Source organism: Agelaius phoeniceus, chromosome 6, assembly GCF_051311805.1.
Source record: "Agelaius phoeniceus isolate bAgePho1 chromosome 6, bAgePho1.hap1, whole genome shotgun sequence".
NCBI lineage: Eukaryota > Metazoa > Chordata > Aves > Passeriformes > Icteridae > Agelaius > Agelaius phoeniceus.
Genome location: NC_135270.1, coordinates 38887592 through 38907220, shown reverse-complemented (window position 1 = coordinate 38907220; position 19629 = coordinate 38887592). Strand labels below are relative to the sequence as shown.

At 40.7% G+C, this 19629-nt stretch overlaps 1 protein-coding gene across 1 annotated transcript; it reads right to left on the bottom strand.

The window, feature by feature from the left end:
• Window positions 1-488: 488 nt before the first annotated feature.
• On the bottom strand, window positions 489-16900 carry FAM177A1 (family with sequence similarity 177 member A1). The gene is made up of 5 exons (XM_054635372.2): window positions 16598-16900; window positions 12368-12544; window positions 5327-5393; window positions 3531-3628; window positions 489-2709 (listed from the first exon to the last, which is right to left on the bottom strand). Exons 1-5 carry the CDS (start codon window positions 16883-16885, stop codon window positions 2497-2499), a joined length of 843 nt encoding a protein of 280 aa, XP_054491347.2. The 5' UTR covers window positions 16886-16900; the 3' UTR covers window positions 489-2496.
• Between the last annotated feature and the right edge of the window lie 2729 nt (window positions 16901-19629).

Below are 19629 nucleotides of genomic sequence, written 5' to 3'. Positions count from 1 at the left end.
TTGAACTGGATAGTTACCTAATTTTAAGAGGTTCATTGACAGAAATAAAACTCCACTAGCTTTAGATCTAGTTAAAACTAATCCAAACATCTGTACACAGGCTTTCACCAAGTTAACCTCCTGTGCAAGTATTTTATGTAATCTATCTTAATTGTACAACTGAGCTACAGCAGTAGCAGTTAAAGCTGTAAAACTCTCTTAATCCTTAAGAAAGCCAGAGAAATGTTTCAGCTTTCAGACAGAATTACAATAGCTCCAGGCCAGAAGTGTTTACAATCCTGCATTATTTATTAGTTTGAGGTAGTGCTGAACACATGAGAGTCTAAGGAAGGGGTGGGAGTAAAATGATATTTTGAAATCTGGTGCCTGAATATTCCACCAGGATGTGTGATTTAGTGAAGATGAAAACACTAACCAGGCACAGACACCTGTGTACAGACATAAAGTTTGAAAGCCCACACAGTTTTAAAGGAAAATCCATAGCCAACTTCCAGTTCAAAAATTATATTAAATATAAAATAACCAATTAATGCATTTACAGAAAAATTAAACCAATATGAAAGTAACCCCTTTCATACAGTTCGCAAAAAAGGAAGGATTAAGTTAAGGCACAGTGAGTAATACAGTATTTCATACAAAGAAGGCAGTGAGAGCATTTGTTATGCAACAAATAGTAGGGAAAGGAAGTAAAAAAAACCAAACTGACATTAATTTATTGGAAGAAAAGCAAAGTATCCTTCAGCTGTCAAAGTATTACTCAAGATATCTGATGTTTTCTTTCTTTGATGCTGTATGAACTCCTAACAAGCAGGTTTTCTGTGTATTCCCTCAGTGTTGAATCAAGCTCTCCCTTGCAGATGTTCAAGGCAAAGGAGTGATTTTACACTGTGGTCAGCACACCCTGTCTTACGATTCAGAAAAGGCAAAGAATGGAGTATCAAAACAGATGGACTAGAGCTGATGATTGAATCCTCCTCCTTAGATTTCTGTAGTACTGGAGAGCTACAGACAGATGAGAGGAAAAATTTGTGCTGTACAGGACATTAGTTCAGGCAGAGGGTCATCTGAAATATGTAATGAATTCCAGAAACTAAGAGCCAAGTTACCTGGCCTGTGGTGTTACATCAGGCTCCTTAGTTGGCAGTGGGAGCAAGGCCAGGGACATGTCACGATACCCAACAACCCAATTTCATTGAGGACTATTTTTAACTTTTTTTTTAATAAATCTCAAGGACAGAAGTAATGTTCTACATGGTAAATAGTGCAGGTTCTCTGCTCCTTTACCTACAACAGTTGTCCACAGAAAATGACTGGGGCAATGACATCTGATCGTTGCAAAGTAAACTCTTCACCTTTTACAAGCTACAGGTACAGTCACTGCAGTAAAACAGTCTTAATTGGTATTAGATGTGGAGCTGCACTTCATTTAGACAAAAATAAAAATTTCTGGTTTTGTAAGTGCAGTATCACGTATTTATTTAAGAGAAGAAAAGAGTCCTAAGTTTGGTTTTGTTGTTTCTAGTTATTTATGTGTTCTGTGCTAATAGGATGAAAATTATCTGCAGTGGCACATCCCTTACTGGTAATTTAACATTCAACACACAGTTTGTTTAGGTTACTCAAGTACACAGACTTGTGTAATCAATGTCCAAAAACTTCCTAGTTCTAGACTGGTACTACATAGAGTGTCCTATGCACTTAATATCATTTAGCAAAACTTTAGTTTCTTTTCCAGACCACTGAGAGCATGCATTCAAGCACCTGGGTCTCTTAATTCTTGGGCTTGAGAACATCTTAGACTGATGTTAGTTCTGAATTTTGCTACAACAGCACTGGATGGAGCAGCTGATCACTATTAGCCTCCAAGAGTGCTGGTACTTGTTAGTAAGTTCATAAGGATGCTTATAGCCTCCTGGAAGTTGGGATTTTTTTACTTAATAAACAAAAATTCAGTGGACCCTTTAATCTAATTAACATTAAATCTAACATTTTTCTCTTGTGTTAACAACAGAAAAAAATACATGCATACAACAGTGACAATAAATAGGGGGGATAAGACTCTATTATAATTACCTTTGAGTTACAGGATATTAATTCCTATTAATCTATTCATAGAGAGCCAAGTTGCAAACAATGTGCAAATCAGGTTTTTAGAAGTAGGAAACAGCACTGCCTCTGCAATCCACAGGTGTTAGAGACACAGCAATTCAAAGAAAAGACATTTCTACTTACTTTACACAGAAATTAGCTCACACATTCAATTTTAGACCAAATGTTTGTAGTGCAATTTTCATTTTAACTGAAGTGCCAATTTGGCAGAATGCCTCAGCCTTTATTAGGCAGACTGACTGAACAGACATCGCCTAGCTCTCTCCTGATCAATAAGAATGGTAGGAGTTGTATTTCACTGAACAAGCATAATCCTATTTTTCCTGTTTATAGGCAGATTGTGACACCTGACAGTTCTTATTTCCTATGTTATACAGAGCTTTACACTTAAGGAGGGACAGGAACTACATCTTGTTTATTTTCCGCAGTGGGTGGGCAATCTCCCTCATTTTCAAAGTTTACATTCACGAATGAAGAGCATGCTGTTGCTCCAGGCTGGTCTGTCTGGACAGGAGCTTCAACTTGTGGCTTGTTCTGCTGTTCCTGATGCTGTCTTTCTGCTTCTTCTGACATCTTGTTTTCCTGTTCCTCCTCTTCTGCCTAGAAAGAGATAACCAGATTCATTTGCTACTATTTACTATTTACCACTTACTTAGATTAAGTCTTTCCATAAGAGCATAATAGTTACTATTACAAGGTAAGGACAATTGTTCCACTAGAAAACAGTCACTAGTTGATCATAAGATAAGGTACATTCCAAACTCCACTCCCATTATGGAAAAAAAATCCCCAAAAGTGAAGGATTAAACTGTGTTAAACACAGAAAAAAGACACGTATCTAGAGAAGCAGTTTTAGTTAACAGCAATAGTGACAGGTCTACCTTCTCTAAAGCTTTTTCAGCTCTCAATTTTAAAAAAAAAGTAATAAAGCTTTAAATATGTTTTCAATCTCTTCTAAAGGAAGATTATTAAGGGTTAGGTTATCTTGCCTAAAGCACTGGCTATTTATCAGTATTGGGCCTTTATGCTTTAGAACAAACAGTAACCTCGTGTTCCATTTACCCTTGAGACTGTGTTGAACAAGTTTTAGAGCTGGAAAGCGTATTGCTAGCAGCAATACCCCTTTTTCAGTGTTCAGCAGCTGTCCATCCAACTTTCTCACAGTGTTGACTTAAGAATGCATGGTACAAGAGAAATAGAGCAGAGGTCAGCACCCACCCATTTCTAAGACTGATGAGCTGGAGAGAAAAGGCTGATGGATAAGAAAGCATTAATCATGCATCAAATAAAAACTGGAGGCAAGCTGAAATTGAGGGTCTAAAGCAACATTTTAATGCTAGAATACAAATTTTATTTTTTAGAGTACCAGGGAAGACAAGTTGGGAGAGAAGGAGTGCAAGAACCCTAGCTCCCACACATACCTCTCTCTTCATTCTGTAATACTCATCAATGGCATATTGGTATTTTGGTGTGCTTATTCCCAGAACAGATGCAATCTTTTCCCCCAGGAAATCACACACTAAAAAATAAAGGGAGGTTTACATAGGATTAGTATCTAGAAGAAAATTCTTGTATGCTGTTTTATTATAAAAATTATCACCATCTTTCCTGAATGGTTTTCTCTAGTCCTACTTCACTCACAAAATACCACAAAAACCTGTGAGGTTATCTCCTTATAGGTAATTATTAGCTGAATATACTAATAATTGCTCTTTAGGATAAAGAATGAACAAATGGAGAAGAATATGAAATTCAGTGAAAATATATATGGTGATAGGGTTTGAATTCTTCTAGTTTCAGCTTTGGATCTAAGTTTGTTTTGCTAGGAATCAGTTAAAGGGTAAGCCTTGAGCTGAACTTAAACTGAAAATTAAGGTTAGACCAAAGTACATGGGTACCAACTGTACTGGCAGTTCAATCTGGTGGTACTAGCAAACCAGACAGGATTTACTGACATAAGCATACCTCAAGTCAGTTTTAACAATGTTCTGTGTTGCATACTAACAGATTAATAAAATATTTGTTTCAGCTGTCTCAATTTTCAAGCTGTAGGCTACATTCAGTGCTACTTTGCTAAAACAGGTAGGGGACAGTCAGAAGTATGGAGCAGAGGTAAGCTTGTGTCAGTCAGTTTCTTTGCCATGGTGATGGCTGCAGATAACACTGGTCGAGTAAAGACAGGCAAGAAATCAAATATTCTGCACTTCAAATAGTAAATCTGCCCCAAGGATGCAAATGACTTAGTCATCCTCAGGGAAAAAAACAGAAGTCAGTCACTGACTGCTTCAATGAACATTCAGAAAAACTAACTCTACAGCTATCCTGGCATCCTGAGTGCTGTGCAAAAGACCAGTTCAAATTACAGGGGTAAGAGCCAAAACTGAAGTGCAAAGAAGAAAGGACTGATCATCAAATTCAGAAAGGGCTTCTAAAAAAAGGAAAAGCAATATCTACCCTTGCATATGAAGAACAGATACATCAAGGAATACAGTTACACTGTACATTAGAGAAAAGGCATTTCTAAAAATAAGGATAGGTTAACTAATACAACTGACTGCCAAAAAATATTAAAATTTTCAAAATTATGTGTACAATGACAGAAGCTCCATAATATTTGTGGGAAAAAAACCCAGTCAAGATACTTTACCTTGGAAAGAACACAGACTATGACAAGCATTTTTAAAACTTAGCAAAATTTTAAGAGGTCCACAAGTCAAATAAACGTCTGTGCAGTACCCTTGACAACAGTCCTGTTTATTTTGTAACCTCAGAAGTTCATAGTACAGCACACAACCAGATGTGTTCTTGGGATACTTTCTCGTTGTCTTCAGAAAAACTGTCAGTTTAGTTACACCAGCCAGCATTCTTTCCAGGTAACATCACACAAAATGGTTCCATACAAAATCTAATAGAAAACTGATACATTCTCTTGCCAACATCAATCTATCTCCATATGAAGAAAAAGGGGGAAAAGCATTCATCAAAAGAGTACTTTCTGTTCATTCTTCCATGCAAGAATTGTTTATTAAAAGTAAAAAAAAAAAAAAAATTATAAATGCCTAAGGCAGGAGAGTATGTCTCCACAGATTAAATACAGTTCAATTCATACTCCTGAAAAAACAAGTAGAGCACAAAGATGATTTACAGTCTGTCAACATGACTTTGTGACTTTCAGTATTCCCCTTCTGGTTTACCCAAGAATTAACTAAAGCAATACCTGATAAGGTTGATGTGGCAACTCGCAGCATGTGAAACCACAAGTAGGGTCCCCATGTGAGTGTTGTCTGCAGGAACAAGAGTAGTGTGAGTATGTACAGCTGTGTGGCCATGGCACAAAATAACACATGCAAAACTGAAAATGGCTGGAGAAGAAAGACCTGCAATGTTTTCTGTTTTCCAGCTACTACCATATTTTTGCTTTAAAATAAGTATAGACCAGAAAAGTGAAGCAAAATATCACCATAAGATATAACCATGGTTTACCTCTGGGAAAATTTCTTTCACTGCTATTTGTTTCCTGCTTCCAGACTTGGGAAATGACAAGCAGCCAACTCAATTCTCGGCTAGAAAAAGCTTTCCACAACGTTCTGAATTCCATCGGGCCAAGAGGAGAAGTGAGGTAACAAAGTAGTCCCTCATTACAATAATGAGTGAACTGCAAAAGACTGTTTAAAATCAAATCAATCCTTCAAACCTCTGAGGAAGAGGCTGCTTTAAAACATTTACAACCAAACAGAAATTATCCCTTGAAATTACACCTGGAAAAGAAAGCCAGGAGCCCTGAGGGAGGGAGATACTGCAGCTCTGAGGGAGCGATGGAGCCAAGCAAAGCCCCTGGGGTGCTGTGAACCACGAGGAGCACACCGGGAATAAACAGGGCTCAGCTGGGGTCACCTCAAGCATTTGCATGTGAGTCAGGAAGTTTCTCTGAAGAGCCTGCACACCAGGGCACACAGCATGGGACACAAACATGAGGAGATCTGTGTGCTGCTGCAGGGGTAGGATCTCATCAGGACCCCAGGGATACAGTGAATGCACCGAGTGCTGCTGTGGAGGGATGCAGGCTGCTTAGGAAGGGCTGGCCAGGAAGACAAAAGGAATTGCTCTTTGCACGACTGGGGTGTAATCACAGCTACAGCAAAAATACTGCAGCCTCCACATGAACTGATACATAGATATATATATATTGTAAATTAAAGATTTATAATTAAATTAATTATAAAATAATGGGTGTGCACAGGCTATGCTTTTCATTGAGGGAAGAGACTGTATCTGTTTAAGAAAAAAACAAACCAAACTGTGTAATAAAAGGGGGGAAAGCAGATTCCAAGCAAATCAGGAAAATATTGTAGGCTTTCCCATTTGTGAAAAGGCAAATTCAGCTTTCACAGTGAACTAAAATATGTTTATAGTTAACAGGCTGCTGTATTCAGGCAAGCTGTTTGATACATATTTCCCCTCAGAAAAGATCTCTGTAGAAGTACCTTTCTTCTGGAAAGTAGCAATTTAAAGTGTTAGCTTTTATTAAGTAAAACATATGAGCTCTACTCAGCTATGTAAGTATTTATAACTTGCTATTAAGAACTGTTTGGTAGTAACCTTTTTCTATGATCTTATTTAACAGATATGTGTACAGCAACAACCAGTATTATTTTAAATAATACAGCCACAGAAACTATCTGGTATAGCCTCAATATATATGTACACAAGCACTAGACTTTGGTGCTTTCCAAGCATCATCTCTACAAATCAGTACAACAAGAAATTGTCTGTCAAGCCACAAACTCAAGTTGGGCAGGCTGACAAAAAGCCAGATGCTATATATTTTTGGCAGTGGATATGGAAAATGTCCTGCCAAGGTAAAAGTGTAAGCAAAACCAGCTGCTATCCTACTCACACAAAAGCACCTCCAGCTCATTGATTATGTGCTCAGTTGGCAGAAAGGCTAACGAGGAGTTTGTTCAGTTGAAGAAGTCAAAAAAAGTGCTGGAAAAACTTGTTGCCACAGGTGCAAATAATGGCACTGACAGGGCTCTGCACAGTCCTTCATGATGAGGTGACAAGGTTAAAAAGAATTCATGCAGGGCACAGGACAAACAAGGGCCTGCTGTGTGCTGTAAGAAAGAAGTTACAAGAGCCCCCATAATATTTCAGAGTGAAAAGACAAGCTGAGCTTCAATGTGACAGAAGTAAGTCAGACTCAGAACATTCTGACAAGTTTGTGGTAACACAAATGTGGGTAACAGCTGAGGCTCAGCAGACACAGAGATTCTATTGCTACTCTTCCCCCACCACAGCCAAAAATCAGTTTGGTACACTGGAAGCACTTCTAAGTTCAGCTTTGTGGGAACCTCTGCTTTCTGACAAAGCCCAACCAGACATTTCCTCATCCCTGACAAGCCAGGCTTTGCCAGACTCCTCAGTTTAAAAAGTAACTTTCTTTCCAGCATCTCAAAAGGCAACATAAAATCATGAGAGGCCACATCACAGGAAATCAACAGGAAAAAGGAGATAGTTTGGAGAGTAAACCACCAGGAACAAGCAGGAACAAAGGAACACATCCAAGGCATCGCCTTTTTCCCCCTTCATATCTTCAGGGTAAATTTGGGTGCCTTCCCAGAGCACCTTGGAGAGGGAAGCAGAAATGGCTGATGTGAGGCAAGAACTGGTACTGGGGAAACTGGAACCGTTCAAGTGACATGAACAGGACTCTTAAGCAATGGCTCAGTACAAATTAATCCTTGTCAGTGAAGTAGCTTTAATACACTGAGCTGGAAACTGGAAAACCATACCCAAGTCAGGTCCTACAGACCTGCAGAACCACATACCCAGACACTGCATGTCAGCTCTCTTTGGCCAGCCAGAGAAGCCTTCATCTTCAGTCTTTAATCAACTCAAGGACATAGCAATATTGTATTTCTTGACAGGAAACAAGGGACAGTATGAAACACATACACTGTTTATAGTATTTCTCCTGCAATCAGTCTCTTTAGTAGCTGTTGCTACAATGTTTAATTATATTACTCAACTACCCTGATTTTATTTTGTTGTCAAAATGGAAAACAATGGTTTTGACAACCGATTTTTAAATTACAAAAAATCTTAATGCATCATTTTAATTTAAATAGGAATGCACATAATGGATTCAATCACTGATAAAATCAAGGGGCCTCTGGTTCAATAACAGAACATGATTTTGTTTCCTAGTGTGGGACTGCTGAAGGTAACACACATGTTCTCTTGAATTTCTGAATGCACCATGTTCCTGAACAATCCACATATGTATTTATTTTTCACAGATTTCAGCCCTAATAATACTTAAACTTTCAAAGGTATGTAGGGTTTCCTTTTGTCAGAGAAAATGGCAAAATGAGAAAAATAATAATAACCTGATTAGCAAAAACAAAATCCTGTGATTAATAGTTAATATACACCACCAAATATATACTTTTTATTGTTTACTGTGCCAAGACAAAGTTTCAATTAATTTGCTAATTAGTTTAATCAATGACTGTTCAATAGGTTCTTTTGTGTAAGACCATGTAAAACTGTGGCATCTAAGACAAGCCAGTAAAAACAAGATCAGGAACACACATACCATACTCCATCAAGAGCTTCTACCATATTATGAGTAGTTATTACTTGGTCAATGACTATTTTTCTCCTTCATCCTCAAATTCTTAAAAGAAAACCGGAGTTCAATGGTCCTCAAGAGAGAAATTTTTGCTATTTGAAGATAAAGCCCTTTTAACTACAGGATATCAAGATAACCTTCCTGCAAGGATGTATTTCAATCTTTCTGAGCATTGAAGGTTAATAAAATCAAATCCCTCCTGGAGCTTTGTTGCAGATGTCTTCTTGGGATGGATTCCAAAGTTATCACACCAAAGTCATGTTGCTCACAGTTCCTCTGTGCAGACTTACACTCCACCTTCTGCCCACTCATCTAATAGGTGAATACAGCAAAGAGTTTACACCAATAAACAGAAGGATTATCTTCTTAATTAATACAAAATAAAGTTTTGCTGGACAAAACCAAAAGAAAAAAAAAAATATATATATATATATACATATAGAGTGCAAACATCTACATTTTAGGACAAAAGAATCAAAACCACATCTATGCTATTAAAGCATTTGAATTTCAGTGTGAGAACATTCAGATATTACTGAATGCTATTATCTAAAAAATAATTCCTGTGTTCTGGATTAAATAACACAAAGCACAATAGAATGGGCACCCCAGTCCAACAATGTTAATGAACTGAGTGCTGACCTATTGAAGCACTAGAAGTTCTTTCAAAGAAAATTTAAAACCCAGCTCTTTTTGAGAATTGTTTTGTTAGGAGTAACAGGAATCCACCACACCAAGTGCTCTGGTTATGGTATTACCAGGATATATACATATTACTTTGCTTAGTAAGAAACACATTGGCATTGTCTGCTTAGCTGTAAAACACAATTAAACCAAGGTACTTACTGAAGACATTTCTTTACAACACAGCAAAATATTTGTTTCCCTTAAACTCATTCAAAAACTGCGAGGAGGCTAATACCAGCAGAGCTTTGATATTTCATGAAGGAAAGTTTCTATTCAAAATATTGAATGTGCTTTTTCTGAAAATAAACTGGTCCAGAAACAGCTATTACCTGAAACATAATTTTTTGTATCCCAACTGAGATAACAAGTTTTAGACATGCTGGTCTCAGCAAACTGACTATTTAATTGCTTTTATAGAAATCCTACAAAAAAAAAACCATTTTAAAAGCAGCTGTTGGCTAAAACACCAAAGCTCAGCTTGGACTAGCATTTCTTCAATTGTCTGGCTCAGCTGGGATACACAAAGCGTGCAGGAGATAAAGTAAGCCTCACTTAATGGCAACCCCTGCTCTAATCAAGTTCATTCTGTCCGAGGTAAAAAGCAATACATAATAAGGCATACAGTGCTTCACAATAAACTACCCCGGTTTGGGGGGTGCTTTTATTAAAAAATGTATTCAAAATTAAGGACTTAATAAACTCTAAAAGGAGAATAATGCAATCTTAACTCCACCATACAATATTTTTTTTGGTACTCAGAAAAGAAATCTGTGTTAGGAATGGAGGGGAACAATCACGCAGCATTCCTGGCTGTTGTGCACACTTGAGGGCTCTTCAGTTAAGTGTCCATGTGCACAGCAGCACGCATGTCTCTGCCCTCACAACACCTACACCAAGGCTTGTGAGCCTTCTGTCACTGCATCACCATGGAACTCTTCTACTGTCAGGAAATGGCACAACAAACTACACACATCTTGTTCCCTGATCATTGTAATTGGGAACAAAAATCTCTCAGACATCCACAGATATCTGACATGACTGCCAAGTGGGGAACAGACCTCACTCTGAAGATACCTGAACATCACCATAACAGTCAGAAAGTTCACAGTTCCTGCTTTGATTTGAGAAGATCCTTAAGGAGGAAAAAACCACCCTAGTACCCAGCAAGGCAGCTTAACATCTCACTCATTGTTTGTGATTACAGTACAGTTCTTTTCCAACTATATACTTTGTGTGTATTTAATGCTGATAATATCCTACCTGCTATCAAGCTAATGTTATTTTTTTGCTGTATACAATAACTGCCTACCAAGAAAGAGGGCAATGCCATCCATCCATATAAAATTCATTGCAATAGCTTCACCTATTGGTGGAACCCCCAATCCCACCTGAATTCCCACAATCTCACTGGAGCTTAGTCCTCAACCCACCTTCTTTCTTTTTCAAGATAAACTAATTTTACAGAGGGGAAGAGAGGTACTGCTTGGCAGTCAGAGCAAACCTCTTATGGTCCACCAGTTCTTCAGAAGAGCATAAGCAGAAAGCCAAAATCTTCAGTCCCTTCAAGAAAGCCAAGCTCTCCCAGGATGGATACACATACTAATAAATACAGGATCTACTACCGTAGGGTAAATAGAAAGCTTCAATCACAACATTTCTTAATTATGGATTCCCACACAATGGTGCAGGAGTCATTTCAACAGCAATGCCAAGTAGAAAGCAGGGCACTGTTGTCCATGCATGCAAGGCCTCTTCCCTGAAGTGTGGGAAGCAGGAGCTCCACAGCAGTGTCTGCCTCCAGTGTGCAGCCAGGCAGGACAAGCAGTCCTGCACAAAGCCATGGCTCCTGGCTGCCTGACCGCACAGCAGCACAGCAGGGAGGACACAGCCACTTTGGGAGCCTCCAGCTCACTACAGGCAGAGAAGGCCAAGAAGAGAACTCTGCCAGCAGGCAGGGAATAGGACTGCAGACTCAATTTACTGAGGCAAGGATTGTTGCAGAAGGGTGGAGGTGGCTGGCATACAAGTTTCTGGGTCTGCCATAAAAGAAACATGAGACTGGGCATGTGGAGAGACAAAGAGCAGGATGTGGATCTTCTCTGGGACTGACTGCCAGAGGGGGGCAGCTGCTGCTGCAGGTGTTGGCACATGTGGCTGTAAGCTTTGCAAGCACACTATCACTACATAATAGTTTATCAGACAGGCCAACAGAATAAAACAGTTTATATATTTCATTTTACCTCTATGTGTAGATCTACAATCATTGACAAAAAGGAAAATGCATTTTAGCAGCTACAATGCACACTACTGTGTTTAATTGTTGAGACTTCACTTGAATCTGGACCAATAAAAGGAAACTCCATTCACAGGCTGAGCAACATCTCATCAATACAAATGAACATTACTTACATGGACTAGGCAGGTCCTTTAAAATCTGGTTTTCATGTATCATGAATTACACAAGTCTTCCTTTATTTCTGCAAGTCATCTGTTTCTTTCCCTCCTTTACTCTTTTAATTATATAAAATTGTTGTTATGGTGACCCTAAATTATAGGTTTAATTATTCAGTGTCAACAAACATAAGGAAAAAATGTCTCCCTTGCATTTTTTTTTTTTAAGCAACAGTATAAATCAAGGTATCTACTTGTATCAACACGGCAAGTATTATTTGAAGGGAAATGCAGGAGAGGACAAACTATAACTGTGAAGAAATTAAACCCATTTCTAATTAATAAGGCTACTTTAGTTGGAAGAGAACTCCAGGACAAAACTGCCCAGTAATACTTTTCACAGATTTCTGAGTCTGTTAAGCCAATCAAATTATTAGAATTTATATAGAAAGACTGTATCAGATTTGTGACACAAAAAATTAAGTATAAAATGTTTATAGCTGCCCAGTAAACCAGAAGTAGTTATTTATCAAGTAAAATACCTACAGGATCTACAGGTGGCAACAGGTCTTTTTTCTCTTGTTCATCTTCCTCTTCATCTGTGCTATATTCTTCCATTGTTTCTCCACTTGCAAAATGAATAACCCTCCTTGGAATTTTCTTTTTCTTTCCTATGACACCCAGCTCCACATTCTCAAAGCCGCTTTCTCCCTTTGAAAGTTGCTATAAAGGAAAAAAAAATCATTATCTCAAATGTATGCTTCTGGAACTGGAAAGTTCCCCTTAACAAACTTCATGAGATATTTAAAATATTTTAGATTAATTAGCATTTACAGTGGACACTTATTAGAGCTTGCCTGTAGATAAAAGACTGAAACATTCTTGTTTGCAGATATGTAAAAACCAATCCCTTCTCTAAAAGTAACAAACAGGTTTCTTCTGGGGGGTCATGTTTCATTAAATAATTTGATAAGTATAGAAATATCAATATTTATTGAATAAATATTTAATATTTATTGTTGGGTTTGGAATGAATATCTAATGAAATTAATCAAGTAGTTCATAGGCTGTAGCTGCCTCTTTGCAAGTTCAGACAGACACCTCTAACACAAAAGAGAACTGAATAACTAAGCAGCCAGGCTCAAGCTTTTAAAAGATGCATGGAGGAATCTGCCCCTGTGGGCTTTCATCAGCAACCATGATTAGTGCAAGGGACCAGGCTAAAAGGACAACACTTAGTTTTGTGGCTAAGAACGTACAAAGTGAGAAGTCTGGCTGTGTCCTCCAACTGCTGAATGCTACAATGCAGCCTTTGGGTCACAAGAATTAAGAATATATACTTCTAGTTCAGAAGCCTGTCAATAAATCCTTAGGCTAGTCACTCCAGCAGGCAGAGAATTTTAGTAAGGTTTTGTATTGCAGCTATCAAAACAGAGCCTTCATCTTGGTAGAGCTTTTAGATGCTGCTGCATCAAATGCACAAAACTGTGCTGAAAACACTTCTGTCATATAGAGAAGGCCAGAGAGGTTAGGAAATGCCAACCACATGTTTTTAATGTACCATGAAGGTTTTTAAAAATGCATGAGCTCATGTAATTTGAAACTGTATCATAAGGAATGACAGGCACAGTGTGTGCAGGATCCAGGTTGCATAAAATGCATTCCAGTTTCCAGCTTCTTCCCTACACAAACCTAATGATCTCCATAGAGCACAGTTCAAAATTATAAATAAAAATACATATTTTATCACACAGCTGTGATAAAATCACTGCATCATCCCTTAATCACTGCAAGCACAGCATCACCATCCTCATCCTCATGCTAGATTACACAACACAGCTTTGCAAGGCAAGCAGCTTGGTTAGCTGGGAAAGACAGTGGGCACGGGGGAGAGAGGCAGCAGAGGGTCCTGGGGAGCAGAACTGCTTCCTTCATTCCAGCCACGGCTTCTTCCCGCGCCCACCAAGAGGAGGGAGGCGGCAGAGATCCCGTGCTGAGCTCCACAGCGTGGAGAGGGAGCGCACCCATTCACCATCGCTCCGAGTGATTGATGCCCTGTACCGCCGCTCCTCAAATCTGCAAGTCATCTCAGCTCCCCAGCACCGCTCTGGCCAGGCTGGCACGTTCCAGGCATTCTCCTGGAGGAGCAGAGCAGAATCCAGCAGCAAGTTTTCAATGGGGTAATTCAGCTGAAACACTATTTTCAGGCAGAATCACATTTTCACGTAGAAAGACAAAACTGACTATCTGGGGCCCAGTGCAATCTCTCTGCTGTCTATCAGTCTTGGGAACAGGGCAAAGCTACAAAAACACAAATGCTGAAAACAGTGAAGCAACCTGAGCCCAGGGAGCGCTGCTTGCTGCCATTATAAAAGTGCCACTTCCCGGGACTCCGTTCTGTATCTTTTTGTGCAAAAAGCACCACAGAATCAGCTTTTCATTAACATTCCACACTCCTTTATTGGCATCATACAATGACACTGTTTTTATATTTAGGCACAGTACTGAAGAGCACTGTTTCTTGCAAACACATCATAAATATCACTGTGATTAATAATAGCAAGCAATGTGAGCCCCTCCTTAAGAGCTCTTCTAAAAGCACAGTCTCTTAATCTGATTGTGGCTCATTTAGTGCAAATGCTTCAAATATTTTAACTTTAAAAAAATGTGGTTTAATATTTCAAGTTTTAAAAGCAAGCTTTAGTTCTCTGAACACCCCTCCCACACTCACACTCCCTACAGTAAGCAACTCCACATAGCTGGTACTGGTAGAACATTTCAGACAAATGCAGTAGCTCAAGAGAGTAAGGATTCACCAAGGAACAGTGAATCTGGTTCCCTTAGTAATCTAGCTCAAAGTCCTACATCATTAAATAAAATAATGCATGTCATCTGTTGTTTTGGTTATTACCTAGTCAACAAACCTGTATGGGTTTTAGTCATCACTGGCCTTTTAAGTTTCACCAGCACAGCAATAAAAGCTGATAAACGCTCCCAGGTGTGAGCAGAAAGTTCAGTACCAATAAATTTTATCTTTCCAAAACTGTGGTAATGCAAATTTATTCTAGAGTTATCAACTAGATTCACTTTATAGCTCAAAGGTTACGGTATTTCTTATTTGAGAATTTATACTTTTGATCTTCCTTTATGAATTTGATCTTCTTTTCCAATTTAGGAAGTTTTTACAAAGACCTTTCTTCTAGTGTGTGGCTTTAGTCAGGTTTCTGACCTCATTTTTTTCCCACAGGCTCCTCTTTCTCTAACACATTATATGGTCTTGAAAGACTCAGCATTTGTGGCCACGTCACAGAAGTATTTACTTTGGCTTCTATTCTGGCAACTCCTAGACACCAAGGCTGGTCAGCCTTGTGCTTTTGCCACACCAGCTAACACTCTTAAGGCACTCGGTAAACACTGTAAGGCCACTGCCCCTTTCTTTTAAATGTCCCCTTGGAATTTTTCTTGGCTTTATGGCACACATACAAACCTTACCCGTCAGGCAGTCAGGATCTGAAGCTCCTGTTCCTTGTTTATCCTCTTTACACCTACTCTACCTCACCCTTTGACCAGAAACAGAGCCAGAGCAGGGAATCTTGACAGTGCTGATAGAATACCCAGCACAACAGAATTTTAGTCCACATATAAAATGCCAAAATAAATAAACTACTGTTAAGGATAAGGTGTGCCTGGACACCTGCAGGCAAGCTGGGAGAGCTGACACAAATAGTATTAGGTGATGCAATAACATAAAGTTTCATGAAAGAGACAAAGAAGAAAAGTAAAATGAAATAGGGAGAGACCAGGCTATTGACTTTGGCCTCTTTTAACCCTGCATTTGACATTTAACCTGTCAAATGCAGGAATCCTTGTAAGAGCTTATGAACCAAAGCACCAAAGCGCCCACTTTCCCAGAGAAAGACGAGTAATTCAATTTGCATAGATCTACTCACCAGATACTGCTAGCCACTGGAAGGCTGGCAACAGCTAATGAAAAATATTTCTACAATGCTATCTTGGCTGTCTTACTGATTTTTTTGAAAATATTTTTTTTGGCTGGGGTTCGGGGGGAGGAGGGTTGTTTAGGCTTGAGCGATTTGGGTTTTTTTCATACTGCTTGTTTGACTTTCCACCCTTGTGTTTCAACTGAAATTAAACAGCATAAGTCTTTCAGAAACAAAAGACAAGATGACAGAGCCGGAGGACGGCTATTAGAAAAGACACCCTTCCAACAAGCCTCGGAAAGGCACCACAAGCTGGGAAGGGGCAGCGGCAGCGGCCACAGCACCCAGGGCGCAGCCGAGGCCGGAGCGAGGAGCGGCAGGACAGGGAGCTCGCCGGGCTGCGCTGTAATTAAGAGCTGCTGTCCCTGACCTCCTCCCACGCCTTCGCCAACTTGACAGCACGGAGGGAAGTGGAAACCTGTCTCACTCTAATATTCATCAGGCTCGTTTGTCAGAGGCATTGTCCGCCGACGAGCAGGAGACACCGGAGACACGCGTGCCCGCCGCGCTGTCTGTAATTACAGCGCGCTGGATAGAAGGGCAGACTGGCTGACAGACAGACAGACCTCCTCTCCCACGGCCGGGCCACTGCACCCCGCCGCCACAGCGGGGACCGGGGGCTCCCCCAGCCCCGCGCACCGCCGGCGCCTCAGGCCGCGGCCACCACCCCCGCCCCGGCCCGATCCGCCGCGGCCTCGCCCCGCTCCGGAAGCGGCTACGCCCGGGCCCCGCCGCCCGCCCGGAGCGACCGGGGAGCCGCGCCGGCCCCGCTCACCTGCTCGGGCTCCATGGCGCCGGCGGCGGGCGCGCAGTAGAGGGTGATGGCGGACAGCCCCTGTTCCATCCTCCCGCCCGCCGCGGCGCCGGGGGAGGGCGGCAGCGGGCCCGCCGCGGCCCGGGGAGGCGAGCGCGGCCGGGCGGCACCGCCTGTCACACCGCCCGCCGGGGCGGTGCCTGCGGCCCGCGGGGCCGGCCGCGAACAGGAGCCGGCACCCGGCCGGCAGAGACTGGGGCACCGCCGCCACCGGCTTCGGTCATTTCGGTTCTCTCCGCAGCCCGGCATTAACCGGAGCCGGGAGGGAGGCACGGGAGAGGCCAAGGGCGGCCGGGCTGCCAGGGACAGCCGTATCGCCACAGAGGCGGAAACGTACCCTCACTGCGCTGAGGGAAAAGCACCGTTCTGGGGCAACACACACATCATCTCCCCAAAATAGCGTGAAAACCTGCAAAATAATAGAATAATATTTTAAGAAGCAGACGGAGTTCCTTGCCAGTAGTTAGGGGGCTTACTAGTCCAGGACCACCCCTTGCTCAGCCTTGCAGGATTGGGTGATGGTTCAGGTAACTCAGCCCTTTGTAAAGAATGAACGAACCCTTGAATAAGAAAGAAATGCAGACCAAGAGGGCCCTGGCCCTTGGGCTGCGGCTGGGTGAGAAAATAACATGCATGCCCAGGAGGGTGGGAGAAGTGTTTGCCAGGTAAGATTTGCTCAGCTGCTCCTGGAGAGAGGTGGGAGCCCTGCCTCCAGTGTGTGCTGATCCCGGCAAAATGTACATTAGTAAATGTCAATTACCAGTGAAAACAGCTGGAGGTGGAAGCATCTGAAACATTCTTTTTATGGGATTGAGAAGGGAGTAATTTTAAATTTTTTTGGAGGGCGAGGGGTGGAACCAATGGCTGTAACATGCACTTACATGACAGCAAGAGCCATCTTTCAACCCTGTATCATTAAGAACAGTTTCCAAAAAATTACACTCTATAGCACAATATGGGCTCTTAGACACTTTCTTAGTCATATCATCAAAGCATAATCCAGAGCCCATGACCAAAGCCCAGGTAAAGCACAGACACATCAGACTTACACTTAAACCAGCATAAGGCAGAAAATGGTGCTTGTGAAAAGGGCTGACATACAATGTATGATTACAGAATGATTACAGAATGAAAGGTTAGATTGTTATTTTAGACACTACAGGGCTGAATATCTGCTTAAGGGATTACAACAAACTTACATCTCTTAAAGTTCCAAAGAAACAAACTAAAGTTAGGATACATAAATATTTCTTACCCTCAACAGAGTATACATTCTGTTTAGTGAAGGACTGGTTGGATAGAGTAACAGCTCCTCAAGAACAGCATTAAATCATCAACCAACCAACTTGCTTTCCTTCACCTCTGCTGTGTTTTTAGCAGCTGTACAGTCATATCGAACTTAATCTTTCACCTCCCAGAAAAATTGGCATTTGCAACTTGGACAAGTTTAATAAATTTAGCACATTAATGTTGAAAGTCCTATGGAAAGGCAAAGAGTTAACAGATAAAGTCATAGCTGTTTGTGTGTGGGAATAGTTAATTGTCCAGCTTCCATCACACAGCTATCCATTGACCATCATAACCATTTCCTCTTAGCAGGCTGCTCAGCAGCAGCCTGAGCTAAAACAGCTCAGACAAAAGCTTGTCTGACAGCAGCAACAGCTTTCAGCAAGATATACACAGGAAGACAGACCTCAGTCTTCTAAGCATTTCCAGTGAATTTTGCTTGACCCTAGCTCTTCAAGGTCCTTGTATACCGGACAAAACTTTTCTGCAGACTATTCCGAGATGCCATAGAGGGTGAGGACAAAAACCCTAATGCAAGAAAATGGTGCTGGGAGTGTTGTTACACATTTGCCAGGAGAGTTTTATTTGCATCAAGCTATGAAAGGCCATGTAAGTCCCACGCAATTTAGATGTGCTCCTATACAGTTGAACTCTTGTTCTTAATGCTTCCATCATGGATGTGTTTTTTTCCCAGGCTTGAGATGCTTAGGCAATTTTTCTAAGCAGGCTCCAAAGTATTTTCTACCTGGCTTCCTAATGTAAGAGCAATATACAGTTTGTTAATTCCAGCATATATCTCAGAAATACCAATTAACACATACTTTAAAGGAAATGCATTCTCAACGTGCCCTTGTCTCTGCCAACACTCAGCTAGTGACAGCTCTCTCTGTATCTGGTTGCAGTTTTAGTACTTTGGAAATGGTGAACTAAAAGTTAAAACTAAATGTAGGCCACAAGCTGAAAATAGAGTTAAATTGTTGGTAACTTGACAGTCTGACTGAGCCTGTCCTGGAGCACAGTGCTTCACTGTTCATCCTCAATATCCCTATTCATGGTTGACTTCCATCAAAAGCATTAACCATCCACTCTCCCCTAGGGACTGCATTTCAAACCAGGATTTCATACTCTTTCCTGCATGGTTTTGCATATTGCATTGGTTTATACTGCTCAAGAACTGAAAATACTATAAAAAAGAAAAATCAGGTTTTAGTAAGCACACCACTTCAGAACCAATAAGCACACCACTATCACCAGCTTGTTGTTCACACACCAACAAGCTGGTGATATGCAAGGACACATTATTTTGTTTTATTTAAAATACAAAGACTCAAATTAACTGATCCTTGTGCAGATTAATGCAGTGGACTTAGGTGGATGGCATACTTGAAGATTTTTCAGCATCCTCCATATACTGAACACATACCATTAATTAAGCAGGAGATAGTTTCACATTATAAACTACAATACAGCATAGCTCACGTTTTATTAGTGCAAGAGTCTAATGTCGTATATCAGACATTCCCTGTCAGCTGCCATCTCAGAGAACTGGCTGACCGAGGGACCCACTTGTTTTAACTACTGCATTTAACTTTTATCTAGACAGCAGCAATACATGTCCATTTACACACTAAACACTGCAGTATATTAAAATTTATAATACACCCTCTTACCCTAAGATAAGGGTACAAGATCTATGCTGGATTTCA

Bases quoted from the DNA above. Each gene is read 5' to 3' on its own strand.
- FAM177A1 (XM_054635372.2), bottom strand. From the start codon at position 16,885: ATGCCGGGCTGCGGAGAGAACCGAAATGACCGAAGCCGGTGGCGGCGG. The intron at 5,394-12,367 runs GTAGGTATTTTA...TTGTTCCTGCAG, and splicing joins TGTTGCCACCTGTAGATCCT to ACAACACTCACATGGGGACC. The intron at 2,710-3,530 runs GTATGTGTGGGA...ATCTCTTTCTAG, and splicing joins ATTACAGAATGAAGAGAGAG to GCAGAAGAGGAGGAACAGGA.